General features: G+C 39.6%; 1 protein-coding gene across 3 annotated transcripts in view; it reads right to left on the bottom strand.

Moving 5' to 3' along the window:
- Positions 1 to 2,832: 2,832 nt before the first annotated feature.
- The window catches only part of sik1 (salt-inducible kinase 1), a 31,876-nt gene continuing 18,058 nt past the window's right edge, over positions 2,833 to 16,650 (bottom strand). For 2 of the 3 annotated variants that reach the window (XM_034009082.3, XM_034009080.3), the window contains exons 11-13: positions 8,354 to 8,638; positions 8,018 to 8,249; positions 2,834 to 6,212 (exon numbers count right to left, since the gene is read on the bottom strand). In XM_034009082.3, the coding sequence (XP_033864973.3) occupies positions 5,777 to 6,212; positions 8,018 to 8,249; positions 8,354 to 8,638 (953 nt within the window). In that variant the 3' untranslated portion in view covers positions 2,834 to 5,776. Of the gene's footprint in view, positions 6,213 to 8,017; positions 8,250 to 8,353; positions 8,639 to 16,650 lie in introns of all 3 variants that reach the window. The other variant, XM_034009083.3, reaches the window with a different exon arrangement.

The following is a 16,650-nucleotide window of genomic DNA, read 5'->3' as shown; positions in this document are numbered from 1 at the left end:
ACAAGTATACTTGCAGTATACAACTTTTTATATTCTCTTTGTAAATAATGCAACATAGTTCTCAAATATTGGGCATTTCTTAGATGGTATCTTCCTTCTCTTTTGCATACCTGCATTGTCTCTTGATATATATGCAGCTCCAGATTCTGACAAATACTTTTTAGAAAACCAGGAGCAACTTCTGCTCTGGATCAAAAAGATATAATGCTCTGCGGTAGGCCGCCTATGTGGATAACTATCAAAAAACTAGTAGAAACTAACTAAAACACAAGTCTGGGAAAAACAAATGGAACTCTGGAAAAAGTATGGAATTTTGATGTTTAAAAAGCGTATGAAACCTGTTGCAAAAGTAATTACTGTGTTGCACACATGATGTAAGCTTTTTTTTTTTTTTTACTACTCAAAATTTTAAGTCGCACTTGGCCGAAACAAAAGTTCAGATTTGGTGGGAACAACTTGGCTTCACGGTTAAATTGTGTTTCATTCAGGATACTTGCATCCTATGGCAGTGCATTGGTAGCGGTGCGAGAATGAGAAGGTGTGGGGTGTGAGGAGCAAGCTGCTGCTTTGGGACTGTGCCGAAGTGACTGGGAAAAAAAAAGTAAATAGTGGGCTGTAGTGTAATGTACTGGAACTAGCTTTAAAAATATGCACATTGCAGTACGGTAATTAATGTGTTTATTTTTTCCAAATATCATTCAGTATGAGTTAAAACTCTGTCCACTCCTGGCAGTTGATGGCCCTTTCCAGCCTTTTTAACAACATTGGCGAGCCCATCTTTTGTTAGGTTTTATTCTAGTTCTAATCCCCATACATCAAAATATTAAATCAGTTCATACTCCCTCCGCACAAAACATTTTTGATCTGAATGTAAAAATGCCACCATGGGTGCCGCAGGTCTCAGAGACTGTTAAAGTATAGAGAGCTTCAGGACTATTGCTGGGTGTTGATTCACCCGTCTCCACGGAGCTTCCACACAGAGTTCAGCAGCAGCGCTCCCTGATTAGGTCGACACCTAGATGGCAGGTTATGTTATTTGGTTTGGGCTGTAGTGTAATGTATGTGTGATCAACACTGTAACTGTATATGTAATAACTGGTAGCAATATTGTAAGTACTGTACATATTCTCTTCCCATTTGTATTTGTAATATAGTAGGTGACTTACTCCAATTCAGCGTTCCGTGCTGGTCTTCACATTTGTGGGTGCGACTCGAATTCAGGGGTGACTTAAAATCGAGTAAATACGGTTCTTTAGATATTTGGAGGTCCTGTTAAGATAACATTTTGGCCATTTTTAAAATAGGATTATAAGTACATTTTGAATGTAGCTTAAAATTGCTGTTAATAGACAACAATAGTAATTGTGTGCCTGTGCGACTTTGGGTTTGATCTCCACTTATTTGCTGTTTGTTGTTGTCAGGTTGCTCTTGAGGGTCTGAGGCCTACCATCCCCCCCGGCATCTCGCCCCACATTAGTAAGTTGATGAAGATCTGCATGAACGAGGACCCAGCCAAGCGGCCCAAATTCGATATGATCGTCCCCATTCTGGAGAAGATGCAGGACAAGTAACTGGCAGCATTGATGAACCCTGCGCAAACCACTGCTGCCTTAACTTACTACTGCACCCAATGCAAGCCACGATAACCTAGCTTCAGCCAGCAGCTCTACCACAATTCTGTTGCTCTAAACATACCATTATGCTAATATCTGTCGTGTTTGTTGTATTCCAGTAATGAAACAGAACAGACCTTAAGTTATCCCCTACTCTAGCCCTTTGTCTGACTGGAATAATCTAGAAAACTAACTCAAACCTGCCACTAAGCAATGTAAGTTAAAAGGCTTACCATTATCTCTGTCAGAAGTGAGTACACAGTGGAACTGAATCAAACCAACAGCCTAGCAACAGGGACAACTTATACCACTGCTGTCTTCCACCATCACTCAGATACAGTTACTGTGAACTGAAATAGCCCATACAGTGCTGTACCCCCTGTATCAAGTCCTATGCCTGTAATTAATTTATGATTTTAAAATGGGCTCAGAGTACTTTGTATCTTGAATTGTCTGACATTTTTGTTCACTGTGATAGGCCCTTTCTAAAAATCAACATCAGTATTTTTGGAGATAGTGGGGGAGATCAAGACTTGAAGATGATGTCCAAACAAATTGAAAGAAAGTAATAAATGCAGGCTGCTGCCTTTGTCCTCTGGTGCTCAGTTTGATATCTTCAGTTAATGTTTTGGGGTTTTTTTTTTTTAACACCCTGTTATTCTCCTTCTATCTTCTTGCACTCATGTGCCCTACCTAACCTGTCTGTCTGCTACCTGCAGATGCAAAAGAGAACAAAGCATATCTTATACAAATGTATGGATTTTATATTTTATTAAATAAATGCATTTCCATTGTAACCTTGAGGCCATGTAGTTTATATACATTTTAGCTGTGTCTAGAAACTGATACCTACACAATATATTGCCTTGTTGCCGCTGTGGAAGAGATCATTCTTGTTAATAAACCACTTTTTGGTTGCCTTATTAAACATTGCATATTGCTATATTGTAAAGTAGTCTGAAATCTTTTTTTTTTTTTTTTTTTTAATATTTAGGATTACAGTGAAATAATCAAATGTTACTACCCCAGTTCTAGTCACTTGTCTTGGTCCAACCAAAGAAATTATTAACTGAATTAAACATAAATATATTTATTTACAGAACTCTTAACTACAAGGAGAAAAACATCTCTTAAGTTACAAATGTAGAAATAATGATAAATATTTAAATCTACCCAGTTTAAGTAAGTTAGGTTGTTTATTTTCGTAATTTTGTAACTTTAAAGTTTATATTTTTGTATTACTTTTGGAGTAAAAATCTTTGTAAATCATCACCAGAAACAATGGGACCAACAGAAGACCCCCTCCGAATGATTCACAAAAAGTAAAGGTAAAAAAAATCGTTCACTTTTTAGTTTTTCTGTAGACAAATTAGATCTTATTGAAAACACTTGCTTGTGAAAAGTAAAACAAACCACTTCCTTACCCTTCAACCTCAACTGAAACATGACCCAGACACACTGTTAGAAACCAGATTTTATTTCAATAAATACCAACATAAAATAAAATCAAAACACAGGTGTCATCTAACATAATTAAAAAAAACGCTCCATACGGTAATAGTACAACAAAACAATTTCATAAGTCATAGATCTGTAACACTGTACCATGAAACCTCAAAAATGTGTATCTAAAATAGGTATGGTTTCTGCTATAACCAACAATTTAGCATCTTTTTAATTTAGAGATTTCTTGTTTTATATATTGCTAATTCAGATGGTTATGTAGATGCCAGTTAGTACAAATGTACTTAGATACATTAATGAAAAGCTAAAATGTCTTTTACTGTAATCTTGTAGTGTCTTAAATATTATTCTATTAAATTACCAAATCCATTCTATTAAAAAAAGGTATAATAAAGTGCATTCTTGTTTAAGTAGCATGTAAAACAATAAGAAAAATAAGTGTAACTCAAGTCCATGATCCATTGCTAGAAAGAACGCTCTAAAAAATGTCTTTATATAATCCCCAACATGTCAGGGGTTTGCTAGTGCAGTCTACGGAACCTGGAATTTACTTGGTATTAACCTCATTTTGTTCTGGAGGAACCTATTCCTAGTTTAAAATTATTTGGTGATGTATCTTGCGGAGCCACCTGTCCGTTACATTTTTAATATCGATTATTAATGAGATTGTTTTGGGTAGCACTTTCAGCTACAGAATTCCATTCTGTAAGTCCATTCTGTAAAGAATGGTTGATAAATGATAACATATTTCACTAGCAGCAATACTACACTGTTACACTCAATATGCAGACAGATGGGCACTTTTTGGTTGTGCTTTTGGGTACAGTCAAGTATGGTAAGTGTAGCTTTCTAATTTCATGACCAACACAAAAAAACAATCTTGTAGAATAGCCATCTTGCCAGCCCAGAATATGTGTTCCATCTCATACAAAATGTAGCCTGTTCATTCTGTATCATACTTGCTGTTTTTAGACCCATATACCAGCTGTGTAGCTGGCATTACAGGTAAAAGCTAAAAGACTTGGTGTAGCTTTGTCTTTCTTCTTCTAATACTATTAGCCAGCTTTAACATTTTTTTATAACTGTAAATACCCTGAAAAAAAAAAAACAGTGGGACTTCAGTTTCCTATATAAAAATGTTAGCTAACAAAAGATTTTCAATGAACACCAAAAACAGCACCAACAAGGTCTGTACTTCATTATAGATTATTGCACATGCCACAAAGCCTATTGTTAATTTTTGGAAGATACAGGATTTTAAATAATAAAATGCCTACAGCTTAATAAATAGCTACAGTAAAGCTAAGGTACTAAAACCTGGTTGATATAAGGGGGATATATGGGGATAGGATTTAGTGTAGAAAACACAGTTGGAATACAATCTGCAATCTCTTTGCTAAAGTAGGGATTGGGATCATGATTTCCAAAAGTGACAGTCATGTTAAAACTGTTTCATTGATCTTTCCAGCCAGGTATGTTTATAATCAGATTGAGGATTTAAATTCAGCAATTTATGGACATTTACCAAGGCTGGATAGACAGTTCAGACAGTAACACTAAGGGCCATCCAAAGTAAATAAAAGGAACATTTAATGACATTCAATGTACCCTTCTTTTGCAGTCCCATTTTGGACATTCTAAAATTGTCATTTTATGTTTTTCTTGCATAGATGTGGTTCCCAACAAACTATATTGTGAGCATTAATTACTGTATACCAAGATGCAGATTATCAGTCTATCCTGTCCTGTCAACTTGATACAAGCAATAGTTGTGTGTCATAATAACAGTCCAGCTGTGTTTAATCTCAAAAGCAATAATGGTTCATTTATGTAAAACACTTCCAATGTGCATAAAGCACAGGTGACTCCATTTCTGGTAAGAAACTGTATCTTACCAGAACACAAAACTGAATGACTGCCAAGTGCAGTTACCTGTGCCATAAAGTAATTGGTTGAAGGTGGAAACACTTTAACCAAATGCATCAGTAATTTGAAATATAAAAAATGGGTTCTAGGAACAATACATTTTGCCTGACCTCAGAACAACTCTGGTTCAGCTGGCCACCACACTGTAATTATGATTATTAACACCCTGTTGCTGGAAAACTAATAAAACATCAGCTATCCCATTACACTGTATAGCAACAATTGGGGTATTCACAGTTTGTTATTAACATGCAGTTTTAGTCATTATTAAATGGCTAAAGACGCACTGGTTATTCCAATGCTTTTCTGCTTTAGAAGTTCAGCACCATGTGCACATTTCACAGAAGTTATTTAAAGCTGGTGATACTGCATGTTTACAGAAGTCTAGTACAAAAATAACTGTTTAAATGAAAACATTTCCTATCTGTGAATATAACTGGCCTACCAAATTTAGATCAGATTGGAAAGATGGTTAAATCCTAAATCTGTACAATCGGGTATCTCAGAAAAATAGATTGCATGTGGATCTCTGGGCTTCATTTCCAGCATGCACCATTTCTGAGTATTTAAAGTGCATGCTAGATACATAATTAAAAGCGCCAAACCTTTTGCAGATGACTCCAACCTAGTTTCATAACCAACTCAGTGTCTGGGGAAATGACACCTCCACTCTTAGTTTGGTCTTTTATTGATTTTTATGAAAGCTACATGAAGTTATTTTCATTCCAAGAATAAATATGATGACTGTGCTTTTCTTTAGTCTTGCCGTATTTTTATTTAACCAGAACATTGTAGTTAAGCTGGGCGCTTGTTAGGCCTTCCATCTCACAGTCATCAAGCTGGGACAGTTCACAGCTGGGCAACTGAAACTGGAAACATTGTTGAGTTCTGTTGCCATTGATATACAAGTTTGTCTCCAGCAGGTGGGCTGTAGAGGAGACTGAAGAGACACTGGCCTCCAGGAGGCATGCCTGTTGTTGTTTCTGCTGCTGCTGCAGTTGGTGATGATGATGGTTGTGGATCTGAGAGCCAGCAGCTCCACAGGCTAGTTCAAAGGAATGCTCTCGCTGCAGCTCAGCTAATAAAGAGATGGTTTTCTTCTTGACCATGCTCTCAGGCAGATAGGCAGCAGGGGGCAACAGGACTGAGGGAGGGACTGAGTGCTGACTGACAAACTGGGTCGGCTGTTGGTGCTGAAGCTGTAACATTCTGCACAAAATCAAAAAAGAATCAGATTTACCATAAAGCCTTTGGGTTCACAGTATCAATTATCTACAGCACACACAAAATACAATATACAGTGCCTATGAAAGTCTACACCCCCTTGAACTTTTTTCACATTTTGTTGTGTCAGTGCCTCAGAGTTTCATGCATTTAAATGAGGATTTTTTCCCCCCCACTTATCTACACACCATACTCCACACTGTTAAGGGGGAAAAAGGTTTTATTGAGAAAAAAATGATATATTGAAAATACAAAACTGAAAGATCATAATTGGATAAGTCTCCACCCCTCTGAGTTAATACTTGGTGGAAGCACCTTTGGCAGCAATTACAGCTTTGAGTCTGTTGAGATAGGTCTCTACCAACTTTGCACACCTGGATTTGGCAATATTTGACCATGCTTCTTTACAAAACTGTTTAAGATCTGTCAAGTATCTTGGGGAGCATTGATGGACAGCAATCTTCAAGTCATGCCACACATTTTCGATTGGATTTAGGTCGGGCTCTGACTGGGTCACTCAAGGACATTGACCTTTTTGTTCCTTAGCCACTCCAGTGTAGCATTGGCTGTGTGCTTTGGGTTGTTTGTCATGCTGAAAGGTGAACTTCCATCCCAGTTTCAGCTTTCTTGCAGAGGGCAGCAGGTTTTCGTCAAGGACTTCTCTGTACTTTGCTCCATTCATTTTCCCTTCTATCCTGACAAATGCCCCAGTCCCTGCCGATGAGAAACATCCCCATAACATGATGCTGCCACCACCATGCTCCACAGTAGGGATGGTGTTCTTTGGGTGATGCGCTGTGTTGGGTTTGCGCCAAACATAACGCTTTGCATTTAGGCCATTTTAGTTTCATGAGACCACAAAACTTTTTGCCACATGGCTACAGAATCTCCCGAGTGTTTTTTCTGCATACTTCAAAACAGGATTCAAGGTGGGATTCTTGAATAATGGCTTCCTTCTTGCCACCCTACCATACAGGCTAGATTTGTGGAGTGCTTGGGACATTGTTGTCACATGCACACTTTGACCAGTCTTGACCATAAAAGCCTGTAGCTCTTGCAAAGTTGCCATTGGCCTCTTGGTAGGCTCTCTGATCAGTCTCTTTCTTGCTCGGTCATCCAGTTTGGAGGGACGGCCTGATCTAGGCAGGGTCTTGGTGGTGCCATACACTTTCCACTTCTTAATAATCGTCTTGATTGTGCTCCAAGGGATATTCAAGGCCTTTGATATTTTTTTATACCCATCCCCTGAATTGTGCCTTTCAACAACTTTGTCCCGGAGTTCTTTTGAAAGCGCCTTGGTGCTCTGGTTGAGTCTTTGCTTTGAAATGCACTACCCAGCAGAGGGAACCTACAGGAACTGCTGAATTTATCCTGAAATTATGTGAAACACTACAATTTAACACAGGTGGAGGCCACTTAACTTGGTGTGTGATTTTGAAGGCGACTGGTTACACCTGAGCTAATTTAGGATTGCTAATTTCAGTTTTTTATTTTTAATTAATTTTCTACAAATTTCTAGAATATTTTTTTCACTTGGAAGTTGTAGGGTAAGATGTGTAGATAAATGAAAAAAACAACAACAACAACGTTAACACATTTTAATTCCAGGCTATAAGGCAACAAAAGGTGACAATTTTGAAAGGGGGTGTAGACTTTCTATAACCACCAGACATACAGTATTTCAGAATTCCAGATGGGTTAGCTATTGGGTCTGGAAATGAATGCAGTTGTAATGCTTTGCCCTTATTGCCTAGAACCCATTTAGTTGAGTTGCCTTTAAGTGTTCTTACCTCTGCTGATGCAACAATTCCTCCAGTATTATCTTGTCCCTGCCACTCCCTGTGCTGCAGAAGCCTGCAGTGGTGTCCAGTTGAGGGTGTAAAAAGGGACTAAAGCTATTCCTTCCAGATCTGAATGATTGAAACTGGCACATCTGCCGGGCAAGGCCCTTGATCTTGTTGAGCCCTAGGAGGCCCTTCGTCCTACTGTTTTTCCGCAACTGCTGACGGAATGCCTTTAGACCTAGATATCCAAGATGCACAAATTAGACGATGAAATACCCTATATATAAAATATATTTTTTATCAGAACATCATAAAACAAATCTACACCTTCTTAGTACCTACCTTGGGTCAGTGAGGTGTCTGAGGCTCTTCTGCCCTCTTGGAAACTGACAGACAGCCGGTTTGTGCCTCCTAGGCAGCCTTGGACCTGCAACAGAGGTGTGGCAGACTGCGTGTTGGCAAATGGAGGGCTCATCCTGGTAGCAGCTTGGTTAGCCTGTGAGGCCTGATGGACAACGTGGCCTCCTCTTGCTAGCTTTGGGCTGTCATTGGAGGAGGAAGAGGAACTGAGGCAGCTGGCAGAGCAGATCCCATCTGGGGTTCTCACTGAGGAGGAGACAACTATACCTGCAGGGGGAGGTGAGAGGAAACAAGGTGTAATATTTTGCAGGCCTCTAGCCAAGTCAATGTTACAATCCGATCTTAAGCCCATGTAAAATCCTGCTTAGGTAACACCATCCCTACTGTGAAGCATGGTGGTGGCAGCATCATGCTATGGGGATGCTTTTCATTGGCAGGGACTGGGAAGCTTGTCAGGGTAGAGGGCAAAATGGATGGAGCTAAATTAATTATTATTATTATTTATTTCTTAGCAGACGCCCTTATCCAGGGTGACTTACAGTCATAAACAAAAAATACATTTCAAGAATCACAGTATAATTATTAATACAATTAAGAGCAAGATAAAATACAATGACTTCAGTTCTAGTAAGTACAAGTATATTACAAAATACAAATCAATATCAGAGCAGATAACAGTGTCAGTGATAGTTACATCAGGATACGATTAAATGCAAAATACTACAGATTGAATAACACTTGTGGTTGATTACAGTACAGTACTCTAAAGTATAGGATTAAATGCAGTAAAATAGGGAGCAGATAAGTGCAAGTAAAGTGCATTAAAGAAGAGTGATAAAGTGTTCAGAGGGAAAAGAGGAGTTCTACAGGTGCTGTCTGAAGAGGTGAGTCTTGAGGAGGCGCCGGAAGGTGGTCAGGGACTACGCAGTCCTGACATCTGCAGGAAGGTCATTCCACCACTGCGGGGCGAGGGTGGAAAAGGAGCGGGCTCTGGAGGCAGGGGAGCGTAGAGGAGGTACAGCCAGTCTTCTAGTGCAGGAGGAGCGGAGAGGTCGAGTGGGGGTGTAGGGAGACATGAGGGTCTGGAGGTAGCTGGGTCCAGTCTGGTCAAGGCATCTGTAGGCGAGTACAAGAGTCTTGAACTGGATGCGAGCGGTGACCGGGAGCCAGTGGAGTGAGCGGAGCAGTGGAGTTGCGTGGGAGAAGCGAGGCAGAGAGAACACCAGGCGAGCAGCAGAGTTCTGGATGAGCTGGAGCGGACGGGTGGCGGATGCAGGGAGGCCAGCCAGGAGGGAGTTGCAGTAGTCTAGGCGGGAGAGTACCAGGGCCTGGACAAGGAGCTGGGTGGCATAGTTGGTGAGGAAGGGTCGGATTCTTCGTATGTTGCTCAGGAAGAAAATCAGCAAGTGCGTGCCAGATGGAGATGTGCTGGGAATACGAGAAGCAGGGTGACTCCGAGGTTCTTGGCTGAGGAGGAGGGAGAGAGCGTGGTAGATTCCAGAGGAATGGAGATAGAGAGATCAGAGGAGGGGGAGGAGGAGGAGGGAAAGAAAAGGAGGTCTGATTTAGAGAGGTTGAGTTTGAGGTGATGCGAGTGCATCCTGGAGGAGATAGCAGACAGACAGGTAGAGATACGGGAGGGGATGCTGGAGTCGGGGGGGGGGGGGGGGGAGGAGAGGAAAATCTGAGCACAATCAGCATAGAAATGGTATGGAAACCATAGGATGCGATGAGGGGGCCCAGGGAGCGGGTGTAGAGAGAGAGAACAGGAGAGGCCCCAAGACTGACCCTTGGGGGACTCCTGTTGAGAGAGGGCGAGGTATGGAGGTTGCTCCATGCCAGGTTACCTGGTAAGTGCGGTTTGAAAGGTAGGAGGAGAACCAGGCCAGAGCAGTGCCAGAGATTCCCAGGTCAGCGAGAGAGGATAGTAGAATAGAGTGATCAACAGTGTCAAAGCCAAAGCGACTGTCCAAAGTGAATGTCCTACAGTGGCCCAGTCAAAGCCTGGACTTGAATCCGATTGAAAATCTGTGGCAAGATTTGAAGATTGCTGTCCACCAACGTTCCCTATCCAACTTGACAGAGCTTCAACAATTTTGCCAAGAAGAATGGGCGAATATTGCACGATACAGTTTATTTATCAGTATGCGCGACAATGAAGAGATATGTGATAAATACAGCGAACAAGGGGTGGGGTAGAGCTGGAGATGCAGTACATGTTGATATGCAGTGCATTTTAAACCTCTTTTGCTGTGAATAAAATTACTTTTAGACAGTGCGTGTAAAATAAACAGCTTGTGTGAAAATAAATTAGACCTGACGCGCGCTGAATAAATGGACCGCAAAAGGTTAATCAACTAAAGAGTTTTTTTTTTTTTTCAATTTAAGTCATGCACAATTTTATTTTTTTTATATAAAATAAAATCAACCAATGGAAGATCTGCATTTTCTCTGCGGCAGTCCAATCATAAGTGAACGGAGGCGGGCCAAACAGTTGAAGGTCTTGAGTAGGTTTAACCCATGGGAGAGTCAAAGATCTGCCCCATTATGCAGGGGTCCAATCATGAGTGTGCAGAGGCGGGACATACACCGTTGAAGGTATTCTCCATTTCACTTGAAGGTCTTGTGAGTTTAACCAATGGGAAAGTCAAAGACCTGCCCTGGTTTTGCAGCTGACAAATCATTAGTGAGCAGTGGCGGGACATAAATATGCTAGGGTAAGAGGTATAATAATAGCTGAATTTCACACAATATTGTTAATATTACAGAGACCGTTACTGAGAATTTTCACTGCGACAGCGTGTGGATGCGACAGCGTGGGAGAAGTACAGTTGTGGAAAAGTAAAGAGCAGTTAGAAGCAGTTTGGAGCGCAGGTTGACAGCTGCAGAAGCTAAACTAAACTAAACTAACAAAATTAATTTACCATGGTCTTCAAGCCAGTAATCTGCGACAACTGTGTGATGTGGGAAATCCGAGAAAACCCAACAGAGCTCAACCAAGTGTGTGTAAAGTGCCACACGATCCAAGACTTGCTTAAATGTGTAACTGTGTTAGAAATGGAGCTGCAGAAAATGAGACAGCAACAGGAGCTTGAGGAGCTGGCACACCCATAATTCATGGAAGTCTGCACCCCTAGCAGACTGAAAGCCACCAGGGAGATGGAAGAGGGTCAAAACAGCTGGGTTCAGATAGGCAGAAGCAGGGAAAAAAAGAAACTTCGTCAAACACAACCACCAGAAATCCAAACATCCAACAGATTTGCGCCACTTCAAAATTTAGATGACCAAAACCTACATCAAGAGAATGAAAGGAACAACATCCAGGACCCTATAAACAGTGCTGGCCAGGCAGCAAAAAGAAGGGAGGTCATGATTGTTGGGGACTCCATATTGAGAAACACAGCAAGTTCAGTTTGCAGTTTGGACCCCCTTACTACAACACCGTGCTGCCTTCCAGGAGCCTCTGTCACGCACATCACTGAGAATGTGGACAGGCTCCTAGAACGAACAGGAGATGACCCGGTAGTAGCAGTCCACATCGGTACAAACAACACTGGAAGAAACAGGCCAAGATCCCTGTAAAACAAATTCAGAGAGCTAGGAAGGAAATTAAAAGACAAGACCAAAACTGTGGTATTTTCTGGGATACTGCCGGCACCTTGCAAAGGACCATATGGACAGCTGGAAATACAAAATCAAAATGCATGGCTGAAATTGTGGTGCACACAGGAAGGCTTCACCTTTCTTGAACATTGGAGCACATTCTACAACAAGGACTATATATATAGGCAGGACGGACTGCACTTAAAAAAAAAAAAAAAAAAAAAAAAAGGGAACCAATCTACTAGGACAAAGGATCCTTGAGGAGGTCAACAAGCATTTATTATTATTATTATTATTATTTGTTTATTTAGCAGACACCTTTACCCAAGGCGACTTACAGAGACTAGGGTGTGTGAACTATGCATCAGCTGCAGAGTCACTTACAATTACGTCTCACCCGAAAGACGGCGCACAAGGAGGTTAAGTGACTTGCTCAGGGTTGCACAATGAGTCAGTGGCTGAGGGGGGATTTGAACCAGGGACCTCCTGGTTACAAGCCCTTTTCTTTAACCACTGGACCACACAGCCTACTTGTCAAATAAAGGGAAGTAATGTTAAAACTTTACAATGCATTAGTAACACCTCATCTAGAATATTGTGTTCAGTTCTGGTCACCTCGTTACAAGACGAGAAAGGATCCTTCAGGAGGTTCAGAAGCATTTAAACGAGAAAGGAAGTGGGGAGAAAACAAAAAAAACAGAAGGAAGACCACATCAAAACAAAGGCAACAACTCAGGTAAGGCAGCTATTAAATGTATTTATCTTAATGCTAGAAGTCTCAGAAACAAAATGTTAGAACTTGAAGCTACTGCACTAACAAGTAACTACGATGTTATAGGTATTACAGAAACTTGGTTGTCTGAGAGTGATGGAGACGAATATAATATTAGTGGGTATACACTGTATAGGAAAGACAGGCAGGACAGAAGAGGCGGAGGGGTAGCGCTATACATAAGAAATAGTCTTGAAGCCCAGGTGTTAAATCTGGACAAAGAAAACAACGCCAAATCAATATGGGTCAGAATAATGGACAAAAATTCAAAGGGCATATTAATAGGAGCATGCTATAGACCGCCAAATTCAGACACCAAGCAAAATAATCTGTTATACAATGACATTAGAAATGTGTGTAGAAAAGGAGAAACCATACTAATGGGGGATTTCAACTTTCCCCATATAAAATGGGAAAACCCGGTGGGGAGCACGACGGACAAAACTGAAATGGTGGAAATGACAAATGACTGCTTCCTAAGGCAATTTGTCAAGGCACCGACTAGAGGAGAGGCATACCTTGATTTAGTCTTTTCAAATAGCGAAGACAGAATAACTAAAACAGAGGTCAGAGAGCCACTGGCAAACTCAGACCACAACATGGTCTCATTTGAAATGATTTTTAAAACCCCAAAAGTAATGACTAAAGCTAAGGTTTACAATTTTAGAAAAGCAAACTATGTAGGTATGAAACAGAGACTAACAGAAGCAGATTGGAGTAAAATAGAGAAAACATCCACAGAAAAAGGATGGCTATTTTTTAAAAATGTAGTACTAGAGGCACAAAACAATTCATCACAAAGGTAGACAAATCTAAATCTAAAACAAAATGGCCAAAATGGTTTGATAGATCAATTAAAAAAAAGGCACTTTACAGAGCATTTAAAAGGGACGAAAACATTCTTATGTTCTTAAGAAGCTGCTTGATGAGATTCTGGGATCAGTAAACTATTACCAACCAAACTAGACAATGTGTTAGATTTACTAAAATAAAAATAATAATAAAAATACTTACAGCCTTAGTAATAAGAATATAAGAACATAAGAAAGTTTACAAACGAGAGGAGGCCATTCGACCCACCTTGCACGTTTGGTTGTTAGTAGCTTATTGATCCCAGAATCAACAGTACAGCAGGCTGTGATATAATAGTACATAGCTTCTACATACAAACTCGCAAAAGAATGGTGTTGCACCCCATTAAAGTTTTGATGCTATGGAGTAAATTAAGTAATGTCTTAAATTTACAGTCAACCCTATGTCTGCCTGTTTTTCACAGTTTTCATTTATTTATGTGTACCTATTGGATAGTTTGTGTTGCATGCATGTAACTTATATCAAATGAAAGGCCACAAAATGTCCTTTTATATTATGTAAGTTGCAGTAGGATCAGGCATACTATACTACCACTATTTGTGGTTGAGATGAGAATATATGTAAAAAAAAAAAAAAGAAAAAAAGAAATTCCACAAAATTCATGTTAATTATAGATGGCTCAAAAAAAAAAATGAAACACTGTACCACTGAACGTCAATATGAAATAAACATAAAAATGAAGCAAATTGTGTGAAAAATAAATGTTTTATTAGCACTTTTACCAAAAGAGCATATGTAGCAGAGTTGAAGTTCACTAAAATTCCATTATATGCTGTTGGGTTATTCGAGGGGAAAGGGAGACCTCTTGTGGCTGAAACAGGCAACTACCTAATTTGCAGCGGGAAGTGCATGACCTGCTTTAGGGCTTTAGTTGGAATTCTACTATTGCCTAAGAGGGTGAGTTGTTTTTTTTCTCTGCTCTGATTTAGTATTTTTATTTTCTGGAAATATTGTTCCTAATGCCTCAAAAACCATCTGTAAACATGAATAAGGATGTTAACATGTATTGAGTCATTTTTGTGAACTTGAGGCAATTAGAAATTATTATTTATTATTATAAAATATATGCACATGTATGCGGCCTGTAACTAGCAATGCGGTTGGGTCCTGATTTTTAACATACATGGAGAAAATACATTGAACTACAGTATGATAACTGCTTATGAGAGAGTTTCGTATGCTAATCCATCTTACTTTCGATAAATAGGAGACAGAGAAATACTGCTGTATGAAGTGCCTGTTCCAAACACAGTTTGTTGTTCATCAGGTATGTTTTTATTTTGTATTTTATGTTAATGATGAATGGGTCTCCCCAGCACTATTTGTAATTTATGTTGGAAACGTGGGTCTCAGCTATGTTTACTGTATCGGGTGTTCTATATGGGGTAATCCTGATATTGAATGGTTTTGTTTGCATAAATAAATAAATAAATAAATAAATAAATAAATAAAGGGTTAGTGTAATGTTTTTATTCTAATGTAAAACTATATGATCACACTGTATTTTACTAAAATATGACTAGTATGTGTAAGGTATAAACCACTTCTGGCCGTGCGGTTCCCATTATATATGCCACACCTGGAGTGGTGATAAGCCTTTAACCACCCCAGAAGTGGTATATATCATCGGAACCGCACAGCCCGAAGTGGTTTATACCGCTTAGAACATGACTAACTGTCATTTGGGGGATGAAAAATAATTTAAATAATTAAAACACATTTTAAATTAAGACAAAACCAGAAACTTTTATTATGTATACATCCACAGTGTAATATAGTCCCCAATTTTATTTACTTTAATTTATTGTTTGCTTATTAAAAATGTCCGTTTATTGTGAATTTCTGCATATCTCACTAGAAACTAGAGGACTGAGCACACACTGATGATGGGAGGAGTTTCAAATGACACAGAGGAAGTAAGGGGAGAAGCTGCTATGGATGCTGACGCGTATCTTCAGGTGAGTTTGTGTCCTCGTTATATGCGAGGCACACATATTCAAGTCCATTTTCATCCTTTCGGATCTCAAAAGATGTTTATGTTAATTGTCGGACAGCCTTGTGTCCAAGTCGTGCTAGATTAAGTTGACGATCGAACCAGACTTTACACACCAATCTGACCGCGGTGGCAGGGGACAGTGCCTCAGTTTCCCGCAGACACTTCAAATCCAGGCCAGTAATTCAGGGGGTGGCGTCTGGCCTTGTCTTTACCTGCTTTTCTAAAAGTTTTCATGACTGACAGGAATACGTTCTCGTTGGTTTTAAACTCGCTGTCAGCAGAGATATTAAAACTTCTACTGTTAAAATATCTATTTAGTCCAGCTCAGCGTTATAAAACTGGAGACAGAATACTGGTCCCCAGTTGAACTTCTTGCACTGGCATAAAATTTGCTTATGTTGATTTGATTTATTTGGACTTATTTCCTTAAAATGAATGTCCATATTTTTTTCTTTAAACCAGTCTTTATGTACATTAACAGCCCATGCTGCAGTTTTTTTTAGTGTTTTTTCAATCTTTGTTTTCTTCTATTTCATTTAGCTGTTCCATATCTACTGTTATGTGTCTACTCTTGACAGTTGACTTACTTTATTTGTATTTTTTTTCAGGTGGACTGCTGAAAGTTGGTGTTGTACCAGTTATCTGGAGTTTCATCCCCAAATATATTAAAGGAAATAGGTGGTGAATGCCACAAATCCCATTTTAATAGTACAATATGCTGAAATTTGATTTGCTCGTGGCCACCATGTTTTTTTGACGCAGCAACTTCACTGACGTAACAAACTTCACAGGTCAGTCAATGTTAAAGTAATTTTTGGATAGCACCCATATGGTTTCCTATATGTGTTCCAAAGTCACCATGGCCCTATCTGCACTCCTAGTTATAAGTCAGTTTTGCATTTGAACTTAAGGAGAAGTCAAAGGTCAGAGGCAAGGGCATTTTTTGATAGAACATATATGGGTTCTTATATATGTGTTCCATAGTAACTATAACTCGATCTGCACTCTCGAAGGAGTTATAAGCAAGTTTTGCAT

This window comes from Acipenser ruthenus, chromosome 9 (assembly GCF_902713425.1).
Source record: "Acipenser ruthenus chromosome 9, fAciRut3.2 maternal haplotype, whole genome shotgun sequence".
In the NCBI taxonomy this organism is placed as follows: Eukaryota; Metazoa; Chordata; class Actinopteri; order Acipenseriformes; family Acipenseridae; genus Acipenser; species Acipenser ruthenus.
Note: the sequence above shows the minus strand (reverse complement) of the source record. Positions and strands in the feature narration are given on the sequence as shown.